This window comes from Antennarius striatus, chromosome 13 (assembly GCF_040054535.1).
Source record: "Antennarius striatus isolate MH-2024 chromosome 13, ASM4005453v1, whole genome shotgun sequence".
Classification (NCBI taxonomy): Eukaryota; Metazoa; Chordata; class Actinopteri; order Lophiiformes; family Antennariidae; genus Antennarius; species Antennarius striatus.
In genome coordinates this window covers 6,402,016-6,422,268 of record NC_090788.1, presented here as the reverse complement: position 1 = coordinate 6,422,268, position 20,253 = coordinate 6,402,016, and the positions used below count along the sequence as shown (strand labels likewise).

The 20,253-nt window shown below is 38.5% G+C and overlaps 1 protein-coding gene across 1 annotated transcript; it reads left to right on the top strand.

The window, feature by feature from the left end:
* Positions 1-2,019: 2,019 nt before the first annotated feature.
* LOC137605971 (transmembrane protein 164) lies at positions 2,020-18,954 on the top strand. Its single transcript, XM_068330960.1, has 6 exons — positions 2,020-2,803; positions 11,391-11,440; positions 13,027-13,093; positions 15,300-15,378; positions 16,194-16,294; positions 17,577-18,954. Exons 1-6 carry the CDS (start codon positions 2,366-2,368, stop codon positions 17,781-17,783), a joined length of 942 nt encoding a protein of 313 aa, XP_068187061.1. The 5' UTR covers positions 2,020-2,365; the 3' UTR covers positions 17,784-18,954.
* The last annotated feature ends 1,299 nt before the right edge of the window (positions 18,955-20,253 follow it).

Sequence of the window (20,253 nt, the reverse complement as noted above, 5' to 3'; positions counted from 1 at the left end):
TTCTTCTTGTGTATAAAGCAGACTGGAAACGGAGTACTTGTCTTATAGATCAGCTTCTCCACGACAGACAAAAATATTTCCTCAATGTGCACAGCAAATCAGTTTTGGACACGATTACAACATTGCAACATCATTTATATTTCACACTCAAAATGCTGGATGTGCTTTCAAACAGACCTCACACCGCAGTAAGTGCTGTACACACCCTAATAATAATGGAATCATGTCAGCTTGTGGTTATTTCAAAAACCTAGTACTGGCCGACCAGCCAGGCATCGTGGGAGAGACATTAGATCTCTCTCTCTCACTTGTCTCACATTTTCTCATCACTGTCCTCCATGCCATTTCCCTGCATCCGTGTTCAGCCCACTCTGTCTTCCCTAGAGCATTTGTGAAAAATATTTGCCAAATATGACGATGAGACTGCCATGAGCCAAATGAACAAGCATGGAACCAGCTTAAAAATGAATCCTCCGAGGACTTTGATATTGCCAAATATATGTTTTGTAATTCACTTCAGTCAAAGTTTGTTGCTTTTTACACAAACGAAGAGATTCCAAAGAAAATGTGCCTGTCAGAGTTTAAATCAGACAGGCTTTGTATTGCTGCGGCCTCTTGTTGTGATAGCACATATTTTCCGGAACTCGTGTGATCCTCCAAAGTCCTGTTGTTCTTTGTTTTTATTTTTTACCTCATAGACAGCAGAGCAGTATGACACTTATTACCTCTTTTTTTCAGCTGCTTTTATTTCAAAAATTCAAAACAATATTTGTTCAAATGACAACACAAACTGACATTGAAGCTATGGCCACCAAAGATCAAGGTCAACTATACGGCATCACTCTCCTCTTATCCCATGATAGTTCAATAGCACATGGATTATCAGAGGATTACAACAATACAGCAAGTGCATACATTACAATGGAATATAGTGACTTCTGCAGCAGCATAGACCTGGACAATTCTGTCTTCAGTCCCATCTATTCTAACTGTAGATTGCTCCATGTACTGTATAGTATAAACAGATATGCGCTATTGGGTACGCACAAGTGAATGTTGGTGGATGTAATGTAATATGCAACTTTTTTTATTGGTTGGACCTTCAAATGAAATATACAGTAAATGCAGGGCAGCAGATCAAGTGAACCTGATGCTCAGGAACACTCTTCTTTTGGACTGACAATTTGACAAAATCATTAACTAATTATAACTGTAATTTAAAAAGTTAATGTAAAAATCATTCACACATTGCAGATTGTTCAATAAGAGAAACGTCTCAAAAAGAAACTTTGACAAAACGCGTAAAATGAAGGTAATTGATGAAACTCATTCTACAGACATCCTGTTTCTGATCTGTGCCACTTTAATTTCATCTGAAAATCGTTTTTATCCAAAACTTAACTGATCAACTGAGTTTCTCCAACTAGATGCAGAGCCATCAAAAACAGTAGAGTTTATTATATAATTATTCCTAGAATGCAGAGTGAACTCACTCAGTTTCCGTCGTTTCCGGACGCGCCACCCCGAAGCACCGCGTGCGTTCAGTGGCCCGCCTTCAAATTGTGGGTTTTTAAGCCCTTATTTTTACCTTTCAGAATAGGTAGAACGCGTCTCAAATAAGGTTTCACTAAATGTAAATACCATCTTTGAATAGCGTTGGTATTAATTTACTCATGTTACACGTAGTCATGCTGATGCGAATCACAAAACAAACTATAATGAACAATAATGTTCATTTCAATAATGACAATGTAAAGTACATGGTTGTAATAATGTAGACTACCAGGGAAAGAAGGAAAACGAGCCTCATTTGCTCATTGTTAGTAGTTATTTGCCCAATTATGAACAAATAGTATTATGTTCTTATTATGTTCGTATTTTCGCGTGTCGTGTACCCTGTGAAGACATTTGGACTCGACCTGAAAGAAAAAAATTTGGGTAAAAATTTCCCATGAACCGCACTTCAGAAAAGTGGGCTTGGTTGCTAAGCTAACCCTAACTATCTTGTATGTACGCTGATGCTAACACACGCAAACCCGTCCTTTGAACTCATTTCCGGTTCGGTATCCATTACGAGCGCCGGTCATGATGATTGTATGCCTAATATAATACAAATATAAATGATAACGTTCACGTTAGCCATCTTAATTTTCGTGTAAGGAGCCTGAGGGAAGGATGCTTTACCAGGACCACCACTAGCAGCCGCGCGTAGTCTCGATATTCCTGCTGCTAGCTGAAGTTCCTCATTTGTCTACGGATGGGGCATGTAAGTGGTTTAGCTAACGCTAGCTTAAATACCCTCAGGTGGTGGATATATGCCTACCCCTCAACCGTGACACACTGCGACAGGAAACGCTAGCAGTTCATGTTTCGCCAAAAAGACAGTGTGACGTCTTTTATTCCATCTTGTTCGTATCTGTTCCAATACGAGAAGAGGAATATGTCCCGATATAATATATACAGCATGTTGGACTGGGTTTACGGCGGGGTGGACCCGAAGTTCGAAGGCAACGGGGGGCCCGAATGTGCCGCCTTCCTCACCCCGCAGCAGCGCATCAGTGAAAGTCTGATCATCGTCCTCATCTCCCTGGTGGAGATTGGCTTGTCCTTAAAGAAAATCAACATCTCGAAAGAACTCAAAGTGCTTGGAAAGGACTGCATAAGAGCAAAGGAGGACAGTTTAGCGAAAAACCTGTTGCTGGTTGCACTTTGCATGACTTTTGGAGTGGAGGTCGGCTTCAAATTCGCGACCAAGACCGTGATATACCTGCTTAATCCCTGTCATATCATGACTATGGTTCAGGTAAGGAATGGCCAGGGTTTGTTTTGGGGTTTTTCCTGTTTACTTGAAATAAACACTCATAAAATGTGTTTTAAGATATATGTTTGTCAAAGTTCAGAATGTGTAAGTTCATTAATAGTTTGTGGACCTGCGCTGTAACTACTGTACTTTAATAGTACATCAACCACGTATTGTCCTCATCCGTAGATAATATGGTCAAAAAGTTTATTTACTTGAAATTAAATTTCATTTTTTAAATATATGAAATTCAAAAGTTACTCAGAAGACAAAGGTGAAGGTAAGTTGTCTTTGTCATGTGAGTACAGTTTTTTGCTGCGTTTGCATATGGTACAAAATATTTTCTTTTTCATTTCCAGATCCACTCAGACAGGGGTTTGGTCTAATTAAAATCAGGATGTAATGACAGAGTTACAAGGAAGGGATATATCTGATCGTGTAGCATGTTTTATGTCACTTTAATTCATGATGATAATAAATAAGAATAACCACAGTAAAAGACTAAAATCAATAAAGAAAGAGAAAAAAGTTTTGCAGTGAATTAAGACCTATTACTTTGGCAGCAGCCCTGGATGTATGAAGCAATAGCTGGTTGTAACTTTTATGATTGTGCGTCACTGGACAAGGAAGTTGTTTGAAAAAGCTTTAAAGCCTCAAGATCTGAATTGATATTTGCACCCTGACTGAGTGATGAAGCGTGGCAAATGAAGTGGACGGTGTAATGTTTTTGTTTTGGCACCCAGTGCCATTAGAACATTGAGTTCGTGTATGTATTTGCATTACATCTCATGGTCGTGTGGCCTTCATGGTACGTGATTGCATACCGTGGGTCAAGGGGACAGGTCATTGCCAACTGTCTTTGTGTTTGTCAGAAACATGATGAGCTATGGAAAGCAAGTATGACTGATGTGTTGTCATCATTTGTCATAAAATGGTAATTTTGTGATGGCAAGACTGATAAATGACTTCCAGTGATTGAAAAATTGAATGATTGTAGGAAAGTATCCTTGCTGTAAGGTGACAAAGGTAAAGGTAATCCCCTGTGTGTATTCATAATGCCTGTGCCTTCAAAAGTTAAATTAAATTAGTAAGCAATACATTTTTTTTCTTTAAGGGAAGAGGTGTCTAAAAGAATTTGGAAGTTTTTTATCTGACGGACTGTTGAAACAGAAATAATTAACTTCCTGAGGAATTTGCACCTTGTTGAGCACATTAAAAATATAGATGATATTGTATTAACTAGATTTAATAACAAATGTTACGCTCACTAGGCCTGTAATTGGCTGGCAGGTTAGGGACTGGTCATTTCATTATTGTTGTGAAACAACATAAAGGACATGAAATAAGAATAGTTGTAAGTTTACTAATTCATATATGAGCTAGGTTGTTAGTCAATGAAAAAACCCATTTTTTGTAACTGAGTCAAGTTTTGTTGTTGTTTCACAAACAATTGCGAGTGTGATCCTATATTTTGTGCAATGGAAATACAGGTTTCCTTGTTTTATGCAATTTATATTAATTTTACGTTGACAGTGTTGAAATTCCATATCATTAAACTGGTTTTGTGTCCAGGAGCTTATTTTTTCAGGGTTGGAGACTAGGACTTGATAATATGTGATATGAGAAAAATATGTGCAACAGGAAGTTATTTTGATGTAGCAAAATGGGCTTGTTTGTGGTCATCATGTTACTAGGATATCTAAATGAGGACTGTATGGAGTTTCAGTACAATACAATACAATACAATATTTGACAGATTAGTTTTAGTGATAGTTCAGAGGAATTCTCTTCGACTTACTGCTTATTGATTAATCATCTGATTGGAGTCCACACAGTCATTAGAGATGTTGGATTTCCACCTTTTGAATCATTTTCATTCCCATTATAGATAAAACCTTTCATAATTAATGCAGATATTGGCCGGTCCCTGAATCCTTTTAGCTTGTTCGCCCAGCATCATTGCAGAAAAATGCATGTCATTGCTGCAAGCTTCCTGTGATGCCTGCTTATTGTGGTGGGAAGAGTCAAGTGTTGCAATTGACATTATTACTGTCTTTGAGTAATCACTCCAGGCATCCGTTTCACCTAAGTGTTACTAAAAAGAATGGAACTGCCTGACCGTAATGGTGTGCTGAAGCAGGTTACTTACCTGTAGTAGCATTATAAAGCTACCTTTTTATTAATTGTCGGTATTTTTGAAACATATTTCAACAGGGTACCTTGCTGAAATATTTTTTTACGCAAAGCTGCTACAAGGGGGGAGCACTTGCAGAATGCATACATTTTAAAAGCATCAGGTGATCAGGTATCACTCATTACAAGGTTAGTGAAAGCCACTCGGGGTGAAGGTTTGAATGACTGATAAGTTGGTACTCCACATCTGACAACACGGTTGTCTGTTTTCCTCCTAGTGGATGGAACATGAGCAACATCACCAGATGTCCAACTGATCGCTGCTCAGTTTACTGCCACGTAGACTTGTTTGTGCATAGAGGATGTGGCTCAGGCTCTGTAAACAAATAAATCAGAGACAGATGTCACATGGTGTTGAAGGGATGAACAAAACGGGATATGCTGATATTAGCTTAGCTCTGTAATTCCACAATTATACCTTTCAATGGATTAATCTTTCAGTTCATAGGTTCATAGTTTAGGTTGATGGGTGATCATATACAATATTATATTAATGCAGAGGGAAACCTTTTTTTGTTGGAATGCAACATGGGAGCAGTGACATGCTAACAAGGAATGCCTAGACTCCCGAAAATGGATTGAATTTCTCGATAGTGCTGTAAGGCAAACAAGACCTCTCTGCTCTGCCTTTGTCTATTTAAACTTTGTGTGTGTATTTTATATAGGGTACACACGTTCGTTCCACAGGCAAAATAACACATCAGCATTTAGTGTGATATTTTTGAGTCGTGCTGTGTAAACATTGGATTAACACGGCTACATCAATCTCCTGATCCCATCTTCTGTTTGGAGCATAAGGAGCTCCTTGGTCTCACCTTGTCTCCCCTTCTGTGATTCATTTTTTTGAGTTAACCACTAATTGCTACAAGCTGCTTGTTAAAATCTCAATGTTCATTCAGCTGACAATTTTTTAAATTTTACTTTACTGCCAAAATGGTGTCCAACACAGTAAAGCAACATGATAGACTAATTAAGCAAACTGAATGTCTCCATAGTGTCTATATGGTGTTCAGATTACATATTCTTCTTTTTTTGACAGGAGAGATTTTATAGGTAAGCTATTGTCAGACACACAACCCTTTTATCAAGTGAACTTTCTTTCCTCGTAGGTCGTACCAAATGTCCTATGAAAATGAATATCATTGAAACTTGATAATATTGACCCAGGTTACAGCAAACAAGAACTTGTTCCTACTTAAACAGGTCACATGGAATCCTATAGCAGCTTTGAATAGGAGTTTAAAATGCTGTTTTTTTGCATGCCGGATAATTTAAACATTAAAAATGTGCTTTTTGTGTTGCGTAGGCTGACAGCCTGCCTATAAATTGAAGTAACTCTCTTTTAATTTGAGTGTGCAGCAAACGTTAGCAATCGATATAACAAGCTACCTTGTCAACATAAGTGTAGCCACTCATATCATCCGTAGCAGTAACACACAGCACAACAGATCGCCCACACAAATGTTCAGTTTATGCTGAAGGCACCACCCTGAATCAGTTTGTGTCTAATTATGTAAAAATAAAATATGAGTTAATGAAGAGGAAACTAGAAATGAGGATTTTGCACCACAAAATTCATTATCCATTCTCACCTGTATTTTTATTTTGAAACAGAAATGTTTTTGTTTAGTTGAAGGTCCACCAGGTAATGAAGTTGATGAGAGGTAACAAATTATATTTAAATGTTTTTTACCTTAAAATTACCCTTTTTTTAAATTCAAACAGAGCATGTCCACTTCCTCAGACTCCATCATTTTTCCCCACAATGTTTCTACAGTAACCCAGAGCAGACAAACAAAACAGTAGCACTTGTATACAATGCTGTAAAATAGTATTTGACCCACTCCTGTTTTTTTTTCCTATTTTCTATAGATTTAACAAAAGTGCCCCTATTTAACCCCAAAAGTCTTTGGGAAAAGACTAGTATTTATCATTCTTTATTTTTGACTTCTGTCCATCTTTTTGAATGACTGCTCATTTTGCAGCCAACTGTCATCACTTGTAAGGTTATGAAATAGTTTTTATTCATATTTAAGATCTCTACCAAGCCAATTACACATGTATCGCCCAAAATTAATAGGAAAGGATGACAGCATTATGTCTCAGCCAGTTAGATTTATATTTTAGCTGAGAATTAATAGGGAGAGACGAGCATCAGAAGTAATGGTGTCTATTATGCTCGTTCAACAGCGTCAAGGCTGGTTTGACTCTCATAACTTTGTTCGTGCGTGTCGAGGCCAAACCATTTACTGCAGCCGTGGAAACCTGAGCACCATGATGAATTTGGTCGACTACTAAAATATTTTTGAATGCTTGTGTTCGTTCTTCACCCTTATCTATTCATCCATCCGTAAGCAAGCAAATGAAAACAAATTTACCTTGAGTGTCAAAAAGTGAAACAAATGGAAAACTTGTCGTCATTACATGTTTATTTTCCACCATGAACTGGTTGGTATCATTTTGAATCACTGACATTCAAGTCCATTTATAAAGATAATTGAATAACACATTATGATATACAGGTAGTCCTCATCATATGAACACAATTGGTTCTGAGAAGCTGTTTGTAAGTTGAATTGTTAGTATGTCGTTATATATTTATTTAAATGCCATTACTACTAGAAAAACAAGAATACTATCCTCAAAGACTTACCAGAAACAATGACAGGTACAGAGACTTACCCTGTTCAGCACTGAACTGGTGACCAATTCCAGCTACAGTGTTAAAACAATTGCCCAGTGACATCCTCTGCGTTATCTTGTCCTCTTTTGCATTTGTCTTTTGATGGCCAGCTGTCTTGTTGTACTTGAATGAGTTTATGATGTTGTAAAAATGCAATATTCTAGAAATCACAGATCTGGACAAAGGACAAAGGTTACCCCTTTTTCCTTTACAATATGTTTCAGTATATATGTAACTTAAAATGTGCTTAAAATGTTCTTTTACTCCTGTTTGAATAGTTTCAAGGATATCAAGCAGTGACTTTGTTATTTCAGAAATTACAGATTGTTCTCTAATCTTGATCTCTAGTGCATCTTGGCATATCTTTTAGACATGGACACAGTCATACCAGAAATACAGATTACATTGAGTCCGGGTTGGACAGGATGGTTTACATGATACAGATTCTCGTAATATCATGTCAGCTAACAGGAATACACTAGACAGTATTCGTGTAAGCCTTGGTCACGGTTGCCTCTCAGCTCATTATTATTATGGGAGTCTGGCCTCTCCCCATGACTCATGTTATCTGTACCTCCAGAGACCAGGAGTCTGTTCGCATAAGTATGCCAAGTGTGACGGACAGTAACCATGTCAGTGCACAATTTAGCATTCTTGTGGGGAGCAGAGCAATACATTCATCTATAATCATAACACCGGCCCACAATAAGGTATTTTAAACATTTTATAACGATATTTTGGGACCTCACACAAATCTTTCCAATATAAAAAAACAAACAAAATAGGTCCTTTTCTTTTTTAGAGAAAACATTTCTTGTGTTCGTTTCAATAAGCTCCATGAAAATTTGAAGTACGACAGATGTCCGTGTTTCACCTGTAATACTCTTGCATTCACTCCTCAACACTTATCAGCGCTGTTAGCCTAATGACAGCTAATTACACACCCAGGTGAGAGCAGTGTTCTCTAACCGATCTGTTTAAAAGAACCACTGCCAACCTATATGACAGTAACGTTTGTTAATTACTTCTATGACTCAATTAATGGAGAGACCCGAACATAATTAACATGTTTATTAAGATTCATGATGCTGAATTTCCTGTATCATTTTAAAGTCAGTTTTTGTTGCTGCTTTAATTCAAGAACCCCCTTGTAGTGAGGCAACAGTGCTAATAAATGCAGTTGGCAGTAACTACGGTATATGATTCTGTCCTGGGACCTCCCTTGTTTTCTACGTGCCTACATAAATGATCAAGCCTTAATTCAAAAGGCTAAGCGTCAATGACATAAGAGATATGAAGTCAGGCATGGCATGAAAAGGAAGAACGGAGGTGGAAGCGGGTTGCTATATGGCTTGCAGAGAAACCAGAAATAATAATACTGACAACAACAATAATAATGGCCGCTGTCTGAAATTTACCAGTTGGATGAATAGAAGGGGAAGTAGTTAAGCCAATTGCGGGCTGATAGCAGCTGATGTAGCTGAGAATGACAACTGAGTTTGATTTCTGTAGCCTGCCCAATCTATCAATACCCTACATCACAGGATTCCAGTTGTGTGCCGTACATGTAGTATTACTCACCAGCAACCCACAAATGCATTAATATGAAGTCTAGCAGTAGGCTGTTGAATCTGGTAACTCCATTCGGTTTTCACAGGTAGCTTTTGGAACGGTCACACATGGATTGTTTGATCGGTTAAATCGTGACTCGGCACACCAGTCAATCAAGAAATGGATGACTCACTCATTTACAAGAGTGAATTTCTGAGTCTTGTACAGAAAAGTTTAAGAAATGGAGAACTTGTTACCACAACTACCCCCAGTAGCAGGATGCCTTTTAAGCATTGCTCCAATTACTTTTTAACATAACATTGGTAAATATTAATGTTAAAAATATGAGTACAATAAACTGTTTTCAAGGTCCAATACATTCAGTGTAGGATAAGCGATAATCATGAATAATGAAAAGACATGAACAGCAGGTGCCAAAGTCATTCTAAATTAAGTAACATGTTGCTGTTACTGACGTGCAGTTTAATGGAGAAGTGACAGGTAGCACAATCACACACACACACACACACACACACACACACACACACACACACACACACACACACACACACAGAGTATGCCAAGGGAAATGCCATTCCCATGAATTTGCATATACTAAGAAGGCACACCAGGCAGCTTTAGCAAATGTTTATATCCTTTCCGGCTGGGCCCGTTTGCATCTCCACGAATACAATGAACACATTTCAACTACATTTGACATTTGTCTTTTAGGGGCCTGAAATGTCTCAGAATTGTTTGGCTCACTTTGATTATTTTTTAGAATTTAGGGCAAACTTGAACTTTGTCATTCTGCTATGATAAAGATTGTAGTCCTTCCACTTAAGCACAAATTTTACCAAGAGTGGTTGCATTCGTGTCTGTGGACACATTTTGTCCTCAAAAAAATGGAATAGGATTTTTTTCAGGTTAGAGAGGACCACTATGTATATGTAGACACCTAAAAAAATGTGTTTTTCATAATAGGACCCCTTTAATGTGTAATTTCATGTGTTAGAGATAAATATGAACATTATTATTTCACAAACATTGGAAGAGTTCACACTAAAAATCATTCTTTAAAATCCATTGAACTGAAGGTTCAGAATTCTGCATGTAACTCATACAATAAAATTTGAATATGTATTCTCATATTTCCTATTAAAAAGAGCTGGAGTGTGTGGTTGGCCATTCCTGAGACATATCTTCTCACCGGTGGGTGGATGTACAAAACATCTCAAAGAAATTGCTTTCTTGTAAAATTGTTTCCAGCCTTTGCTTTTCAGGCAAACCAGCTTTTTCTTGTGTCAGATGGTGTTTGGAACCAATTCTTGTATACAGTCTCCCCCAGGCCTCAAGTGCACAGTCACTGAGCACAGATGAGATAATATGCACATTATTACCTCTTTTTTCATTTAACTGCAGAGCCCACATTAACATGAACCTCTTTGACAGAGGTAAGCAACTGATTAGCTTCTTCTTTGTTCTTATATGCATAAAATATATGGTAAATACCAGCAGTCCTCACTTGGGACTCTGAATTTACAGTCTTATCTAAACCATTTGTGGTTCTGCTGTAAATAAAACTTGATGTCACAAGTTCAAAGGTTGTCTTCATACCGCCGTCATTATCATAAAGTTAATTAAAAAACCAGACTAAAGCAGGGTGGTGTCGACGTTAAGCTGTAGGGAAGCAGCAGTCCGTATCTGATACACATCCATGGACCTAATGCAGAAATTGATTACTGTACATCCCTCCGTCTGTTCAGGGAACAGTGGAGTGGAGAAGGTTTCAATCAACAGCCCCGCTTCAGATCGGGCATCAGTATGCATCAGTACCGTATAAGGACTTATATTCTACACGAAGGACCATATTCTACACGAAGTGTTTCACTGTCCTCCAGGGTGCCTTCTTAACTATGTGGTTTGTTTTTTCATTTGAAGTAAGATGCACTGTACAGTTGCCTGTGGGCTTCTCTTTCCAAGGCTCCTACTGTTATTATATTAATATTAAATCAAGTCAAACATATTTGTTCAGTTTTTTAACTTAAAGCACCGGGAGCTGGAAGCTTTTGAAGTTGCAATGATTGTAATTTTATGTATACTGTGTGTATATATATATATATTTATTTATTTTTTATTTCTCATCTCTGTTTTTCTCAACAGATCTTCCTGTTGGCGTGCCCACCATGTAAAACAGCCATGGTTGTGTTTAGGTACGTTTCTCCAGCTCTGGCTCCTTCCTGTTTTTAGTGTTTTGTTATACAGGACAGTGTGTTGTCATCATATCGATGTCCAGCTGACCAAACTGTTTAATGTTCACCTTTTTTTTTCCCCCGTCAACTTGGTTTCAGTTATGTAGTGCTAATTTACTAGGAAAGGTGTCCTTCGCTCCTTCTTCTTCATTTTTCAATAAGAGTTACCTTTTTTTTATCTAAAAACAATTGCAGTGTATATTGTGACTGCTTGTAGGCCTCATCGGAGTAATTTGAGGTTCCATCATGCTTTATTGTAATTAATTTGTAGGGGTTTATAGCCGCCTCTCCACAAAAACAGGATGGTTTTTTTTTTTTTTCTAATGGGCACTTAAAGTTGAATTTACTCAGAAACAAACAGTGGGAAGATTGTCTTCGGTCAGCCTTCTGGGACCAACTGAGTAGGCGGCTGTAGTGTGCATCAGAGCCACTGTTAAAGCTATCCCTCATAGTATGAATAAATATATTGGGTATTTCTAAAAATTATCATTCATGCAGCTTGAGGAACAGCAGCATCAATAAAAGTTTTATACAATATGAATTATGCAAGAGCAATTAAACTGAAATTCAACAAGCATTGTCTATTTTAATGTAATTATAATAGTATGGTTTTGATATTTTGAGTTTTCCTACAATTACATAGTAAAAAACATACAACAATACAGACCTCTAGTTGTTAGCAGTATAGTACCTAGTGTGTAGAGCATGTGTTTAATGGCAGAGCATACAAAGCAGCGTGCATTCATACCTCTTCAGTATACCTGGCTGGAATCTCAAAAGTTAGAATGAATGCATTTGCATCCATTTACAGATGTAGAACAAAAAAATATTGTCATATTAAATGAAAGGTGGGAAACCAGGCAGAGATTTCTACTGATCAATAATTGAATCTGAATTCGAATGGAGCAGACTTTTTTTTGTTTTTTTTAAGTATCCGGAGGCCTTCGAAGTGACGGCTGGCCTCATTTGATCTGACATTACTTCACCACGACGGTTTTCCCCGTGACCTTGGCTGTCACAATAGTTCATTTAACAAAGTGAGCTGTCAGACGGCCTGAGGATATAGATGTAGGTCCACGCTTTTGACACCTCAGCTCATGGACCGTTCTGTACAATCGCTCAATGGATAATAGTTTAGAAAAAAACATGTTGCCTCATGGTGGATATGCTGACACTCCGTCTATTGGAGCAAGTTGTGTGGATACTGACCATTTAATGAGGATGAAGCTACAGAGGAGTGGATTGCAGCTAGATGGGCACTGATCAGGGATGAATGGCTGGGGTTACGGATTTGTCTGAATCCTGACAGCAACTGGGTGTGACTGCATAATGGATCCTTCAAGTGGTTTCTGAAAGAATTGGTGTCTGACTCCGTACATTCAACACTTCTACCCAATACAGAGCTGAGTCACTGATGGGAGCCAGCTGCTGCTAACGTGAAGGAATATACAGCACTGATGTATTCAGTGTTGAAATGATTGCTTTTAGGATTTATCGCTTCAATGATGTTTTAATTACTGGCTTATGTTTTTCTCCTTATGTTTCAGGCTGCAAGTCCACATGCTGAATGGTGCTTTACTGGCCCTCATGTTCCCTGTAGTCAACACTAGACTGGTACGTAACCAGTACAGGGAGATCTGATGCGAAGCTTTACAAATTAAAATGTCTGCTCTGATCAAGTTCTTGCTCTCTGACAGATGGGATTATGACCGTAGTCCATGCATTGATTTTCTGCACCACAGCAGTGGTGTTTGCTTATAAAGATTCAGCTGTAGGTACTATAAAGCGGAAGTAATGCTGTCTTAAAGATGTCCGCAGATTATTTTGGAATGTCTTAAAATCTCAAAAGCTTGTTTACTTCTGCATAAGAATGAAAGGACAACTGTAATTATGTTTTATTTTGAAGATTTATTTCAAGTATGATACATGATGTTGGACAATTGCAAAGCGGCAAATTAATTTTTGTTTTTTGAAATGATGTTTTTGGGAGAAAGGAAAAAAACAAGGGTGTTTATGTTTCAAAATTATTTTTTGTTTTATTTTGAAAAAAGAAGGACACCAAGAAGATGATCGATATAACTCCGGGGGTTCTTACACATTTTTCTTTTCAAAACTTGTAACCTTTCCAGACTCCTCTGTAGAAACTTCTTACCATAGTTGACATTTCAGTACAGATAAAAACAAGTCCTCCTACTACACTCAAATGTAGATTCAGGGCCTGTCATGTAAATTTCATTTAAATGTATTCTTACCATATATACCTTCAGCCCTGCAGTAACAGAAGGAATGTTCGTGAGGAAAGTAGAAGAGAGACAATCAGTCTTAGATTAAAATCCAAAAGCACTTGTAAACACTGTTGTAACAAATGCCACATGACTAAGTAGAGTAAAATAATACTTCAGTCATAAATTAGAAGAATGCCTGAGGTCTTCACATAACAAAGAAGTTAAAATGAGTTTTGAGAAGGTAAAAACAATCTGCATTCCATTTACTCTTAATAAAACCTACAGTACTTGTTCTGTCAGAAGACAAAGAGCAGTTTGATATACATTGAACACACACACACACACACATCAACTCAAGTAATACATCAGTAAAGTGTTTACAAAAGCTAACATACAGTATAGAAATCTTGGCACTAATACAAATATTGTGGGGTATTCTGAGTCCTGGCAGCATTTCTTAAAGGTCACAATACACACCGATGCACACACTCACATGCAGATATATATGCACTCAAGCATGTAGTGCCACAATGTTTTTAATTACAAGAAAGAGACGGAAAAGATCAAAAAAGATGACAAATTCATTCGTATAGGATGTCTGGTCAGAAAAAGGATTCCCAGGTGTACACTGTTGACAAGAAGCTAGCATTAACGCTACAAGATGTACATAGTCAAGTCATTACTTGGACGATCACTAGTGTTTTTCTCGCCTTTCAGACTTCAAGATAACATTACAGTATTTTCTGCTCTGTAAGGCGCACCTAAAAGCCTTTTTTTTTTTAAAAAAAACAAAACGACAGAGCTCCTTATAATCCAGTGTGCCTTATATGTGAACAGAGTTTTAAAAATAGGTCATTCATTGAAGATGAGTTCTCATGTGTAACCTCAACCCCCATGTTGTTGCTTATCTGGTCAGCAGCCCAGACAGAATACACAAATCTAAGGTGCACCCTCCCCCCCCCCCCACACACACACACAGTTACCTGTTGTTTCAGGTGTCAACCATATTTGCAAATCATTATAGCATGCCAGGCTTTTTTGGCTAGCAGTGACTTAGCTTTTGAAATTTCAGAAAAGGCTTCAGAAAATGAGTCGTGAATGCAATTTCTTAAGTGCAGCTCAATCTAGTGGATGCATAACGCAACCACAGCCACTACAGCAGTTTCTATTCTATGCGTCTTATAATGTGTGTGCCCTGTTCTGGTGAAAACGGTTTTAAAAGGTGCACCTTATAATCCAGTGCGCCTTAAATTGTGTGTACAGCATTTTCCGCACTATAAGAAAGTGTCCATATACAGTATGTACAGCTGAAAAATACTTTAATTAAATTCTATGCTTTACCATAGCGCATAGTCGCCTGAAGTAGTGCATTGTTTTCCTTGTCATTGTCTTATCCATATTGTGCACATCTCTAACATTCTGTTTTGAAAGAGGCAAACATGTCTACTGATCCAAGGCCAGCTGTGGCGTAATAACATGTCCAGACAAAGACTGCAGGAGTCTAAATATTGACATTTTTACTGAAGCCTTCAGAACAGCTGCTAAACGCATTATTAGTGTGTGAACTAAAATGAAGTCATTTGTTCTCTCCACAGCTCCCATTTGAAAAGGAAATCTACTATATCCAGCATTCCATGCTGTACCTGGTACCTCTTTACCTTTTCAGGAAAGGAGGTACGTTTGATCCCTCTCTGTTCACACTGACAGCCATCATGACTTGACACGGCCAAATACGTAAGATTGTAACACAAGGACATACTGTATTTTTTCCTTGGACTTCCCTTCATCATTGATAACCTAACTGTTAATGTCTTGACTGTTACTGCTCATGTTATAACAGATATCTGCAATCAAGTTCAAGAACATTTTTCTGTAGGTTTCCTTCCGATGCTCGACAGGTTATTTAGTATATAAGTGAGGGATCCCACTCCTCCTGGGGGGACGGGTCATAAAAATACAGCTTGACCTTCAAGTAGAATGAACAGCACAAGAAACTCTGCACCAGTGTTCAGGGCATTTATAAGACCTCTGGGCCGTGTTGCCATGTCAGCATGAACCACATTTTGTACCATAACGTTGATCTAGTGTGATACAGAGTAATCAGACCTGTGCCTGCAGTGCCTCAGTGTCCATTAGTTTTGTGATGCTGGAGCCACATGAGGAAATCTTCATTGCTCATGTCCACCTGATATAATCTCCGCACATTTATTGCCTTCCTCTGGTACTTCTCCAGAAAACACCAGCAGCAAACAAACAGGAAAAGCGAGTCTGATACCACATCCTGCTAGGAACCGTAATGTGGTCGCACAGAGTCCAATCCGTTGACTCAACCAGTGTCTTAACAAAAGGAAATGAACTGGAATGGTTTTTGTTTGACTACATGGACATGTCTCGGGTAAACAACTGCGTTTGCACGGAGACAACATCTATGCGTTCCGTCTCCTTTTAACCCCATGAGCTGATTCAGATATGGTGTGTTCTCTCTGCAGGGGTGTACAAGCCTGAACCGCTGGGGGACATGTGGTGGGCGCTGCTTTCCAGCGGCTTACTGTTCCTCTATCACTTCCTCTTCTTGCAGTTCCTTGGCCTGGTAAGACAGAGCCCCCTGCTGGGTGGTACGAGATATTTCATAACGTGTGTGCTGTAATTACACCACCATTAACGTCTATGAAAAAAAACCGTACATAATACAAACCACAGTGTGTGTCAAATAACAGCAGCTACCGTTTACCATTCCAACAGGAGATGGTTTTCTAAATCAAGAAGCGTACATCAAACCACTGGGGTCTCTTGTCCATTTTGAACTGCAATTCATTAAATGTGTTTTGTAGATTAGCAACATATTACTGGTTGATGGAAAAACGAGGCACAAAATTGCCAGATGGTTCTAAGAATATTTCACTCTTTTGTTGAAGTTTTACTCAATCAGCTTTAATGTGTTTTGCTTCCACTGGATTCATACTCTTCAGGAGGCTGCTTCAAAATTAATATCCTGTTTTGTGTGACAGTCACACTGTTATTTTGTCTCCCTGCTGTCCTTTGAATGTAGTGGCTCAAGAATACTAATGAGAAGTCTGAAAGTAAAGGGAAATAAATACATGCATATATGGATATTAATGAAAAATGGGGAAAATGTTGGCTTCCTTTTCAAATTAATGCATGGTAGCTAGACAATGTTTCTATACCATCACAATAACAGAGAGCGATCGCTGTTTTGACAAAGAGAAACAGTGGTCATACTGTATTACTGTAGAACACTCTGAGGTGAGCGTCATCAGCCTCACACAGGCTATACGTGCTGCAGAGCTGCTGCATAATGTCAAAAAGTTTGCTTAGACCAGTGCTGTCAAACCCGTTTGCATTCTGGTTCACATCAGCATTTTGGTCGCCCTCAAAGGGACGCTTTTAATGCTAGGCTATATAAATAAATCTACTTGTCATCATATTACATAATTGCCTCTGCATTCAACTATTTTTGGTTTTTGTTATAGCTCAATAATTAATAACCAGCTCTGAACACAGGAGTAACAGCAGGCAGATATTACCCATGATGCCATCGGTTCACCTTCACCGCTTCAAAAGTCACAACATTAGGATCCATACAGTTATACCGGCCAAATTATGTTCTTTGTGGGCCTATTAAGTAAGGTTGAGGTCCAGATTTGACTGTTTTTAGACAAGTAATTTGACCAGCGTGAGGATTTACTCATCATTCAGGTGATTGAGTTCTAGCATTTTTGGAGCAGAACTGGATGGATGACATCAGCCAGGGCATTTGCCAAACCTCATCATCCAGCTGCGTTAGAGCACTTAAATCTGATTGGTCTCAGCATCATGTGAAGCTTCAGTCTCTGTTTCTTCCCTCCCTCCAGGTGACTGAGGTCAACCTGAACAACATGCTGTGCCCGGCCGTGTCCGATCCCTTTTACGGGCCTTGGTATAGAGTATGGGCGACGGGCCACCAGACCCTGCTGACCCTCCTCCACGGGAAGGCCCTGACACTTCTCTCCCAGCACACTGGCTCAGTCTGCAGATACCTGCTGGATACACTCCGACTGCGTAGCAAGAAGGTCGACTGAATTTCAAAGTAGATGCACTTGGACTTTTTTATTTTAATGGTTATTTTTATTGCATCTTTTAAGGCTTCCCTACTGTGATACTGCAAAGTGAACATATCAGCTTTGGTGAATCAGTCTGTTTTCTTTTTGTTGTTTTTTTTTGTGCTGTAGTTGGCTTGCATTAGCACACATTCTCTATGATGGGCATTGTTGAATGTTAGACTTGTTGATTTGAACAGATTTAGCCTCTTTTTTTTTTATTCAATCTCCTAAAAAATGTGTGAATTCAAGGGGGGGGGGGGTTTCCCATGCTGCCTTTCTGTAGCTGTAAAGACAGAAATTAGGAATCACCCAGATGTGACCACTGATTTGCAGTTGTTACACTTTCATTTTATGTAGTCGTTCTGCTTGATCTGTCAATTGATAAAGCTGCCATTTTATTTGTCTCAAGTGCGTTAAAAAGCTTTTGAATGTGAGCTGTTGTCAAAGTGATTGCTCTTTTGTGTATGGAGGATTTTTTTTTTTTACATGTATGATCAGTTTTCAGTGCAGATAGAACCTTATTTATGGTGTCGCTGTGTTTCCACCTGATACGCACATCTACAGGTTAAGAAATGACTATAATCGTATTGATCTCCAGGCCATTCTGATCATTCCAGTTGTGATAATGAGCAGAGATGATGTATTACATGTTAGAATTCAACAAAGTGAAGGAGATTTTGTGTATCTACACCCAGATGTCATTACAGCAATCAGGGAGTCAGCGTTGCAGTCTTGGCGTCATTTCGGTGAAGTTCAGTGCGTTGTCAGATGAATTAGGATGAAGATGGAATTGATCTTCACAAAACTCGTGTGGGCAGATCTTCATTCTTACCCCTGGACAGGACGTGTTTCATTTCACAACATTGTAAATCCGCTCCAAGTATTGTGGCAATGACAAGTCACCGCCTGTCTTTTATTTCAGGAATGTGTCTTTATGAAGCCGGTCTCTTCTTGGCTAGCTAATGGAAAGTATTATCTTGCTGGTCATTGAGATGTGTCATTCATAGTGTTAATATTTAAGTGTGAGGGATGTGTGCGTTACTGTAGCATATACTGTACCTCATTGTACAGAAGGGAAAGAAACATTTGTTTTCTATGGGATGTATCGTGTGTGCTTGTTGTATGGACAAATAAAAGTGATTTCTGTTGATTCTCTTGTGATGTGAAATCTCTGAATATTTTAATTCCAAATTCCTTTTTAACATTTTGACTGTTCTCAGATTTTATTCCTGTGTGGTGCTGATACCTTCTCTTATTGCATCATTAACATGTCAACATTAATTCTTTTATCTCATTGTTTTTATTGAAATGCTCCCAACCGTGACACTGATAAGAAACTATCAGTTTAAACCTCATTTCATCTGTTGGAGAATCAAATTTATCGAACCATTTCTTTTATGCACACATGACCAGACAAGATGTGATACAGTCGGTGTATTTCATTACATGTGATCACAGCCACACCAGATTAGATAGACGCTCATATGACATAATCTATCCCACTGCCATCTGCTGCTGCTTCGTATTTACTGAACAGATTGTGATTGTAAATGAGTCCTATTCATCTCATCCGACTATAGGCAAACAATTTTCAAAATGTTGAGCCATTCCTCAAAAAAACCCTCCAGTCTCTGCCTGTCTGGAGCGTTTGCATTCGTTTAAGCGGCTGTTCCTGGAAAAGGCTGGGCTGGGGTGAAAAGCTTTAAGTGCAGAATATCGACTGAAGCGAGCTACAGTGTTTTCACAAGCCTGTAGTGCTTCATCATTACAAACAATAAAGACAAGAGGTCAATCTAACACCACCTCAGTGGCTCCAGAGAGGCCTCGATGTGACCGACCCCAGAGAATTATGTTGGGTTATGCTGCTCTTCCCTTCAAGTGTTAAATTCCATTCTTCACAAGAGAGGAGAATCTTCTGTTCAGCATTAACAGCCAGAGTAAATGCTTTGTGATGTGTGGTAATGGATAAAACGCCCAAGACCGTATCAATCTAGGTGAAATAAAGTGAACTGGATGGAAAAGATGGCACAGATATTGAACCCGTTCACCGATCAAAGTTATTGATCCAGACAGATGGAAGCCCAGAAGCCCTGAGTCAGGCATGAAAGCTAAGTGCTCATTTGATCTCAAAGCAGTAGACAACTGAACCGTTCACTGTCTATGCTAGAAAGTCACGCAAGATGAAAAAACGAACTCCAATGAACTTAAACATCTGTCACCCTAAAGGCATTTTAAAGCCATCAAGTTTTAATGAATTTTAATCAAAAGCAATGTTTGTATTTTTAAAGGATAAATGTAAAACGTGCGAGCGTATTTTAACTAAATATTCAATGATATTCATTGAATATCATTGTATTTTACAGTATGCCCAATCATTTTGCTGCTTGATTTTGTTTTTCAAAATCTTTGTTTCAGCTGTTCCAGAGCTTTTAATTATATCACATGATCA

Excerpts from the sequence above, each read along its gene's own strand:
- LOC137605971 (XM_068330960.1), top strand. The coding sequence starts at position 2,366 with ATGTTTCGCCAAAAAGACAGTGTGACGTCTTTTATTCCATCTTGTTCG. Across the intron at positions 15,379-16,193 it reads TTACCTTTTCAGGAAAGGAG|GGGTGTACAAGCCTGAACCG; the intron begins GTACGTTTGATC and ends TTCTCTCTGCAG. Across the intron at positions 16,295-17,576 it reads TCTTGCAGTTCCTTGGCCTG|GTGACTGAGGTCAACCTGAA; the intron begins GTAAGACAGAGC and ends CCCTCCCTCCAG.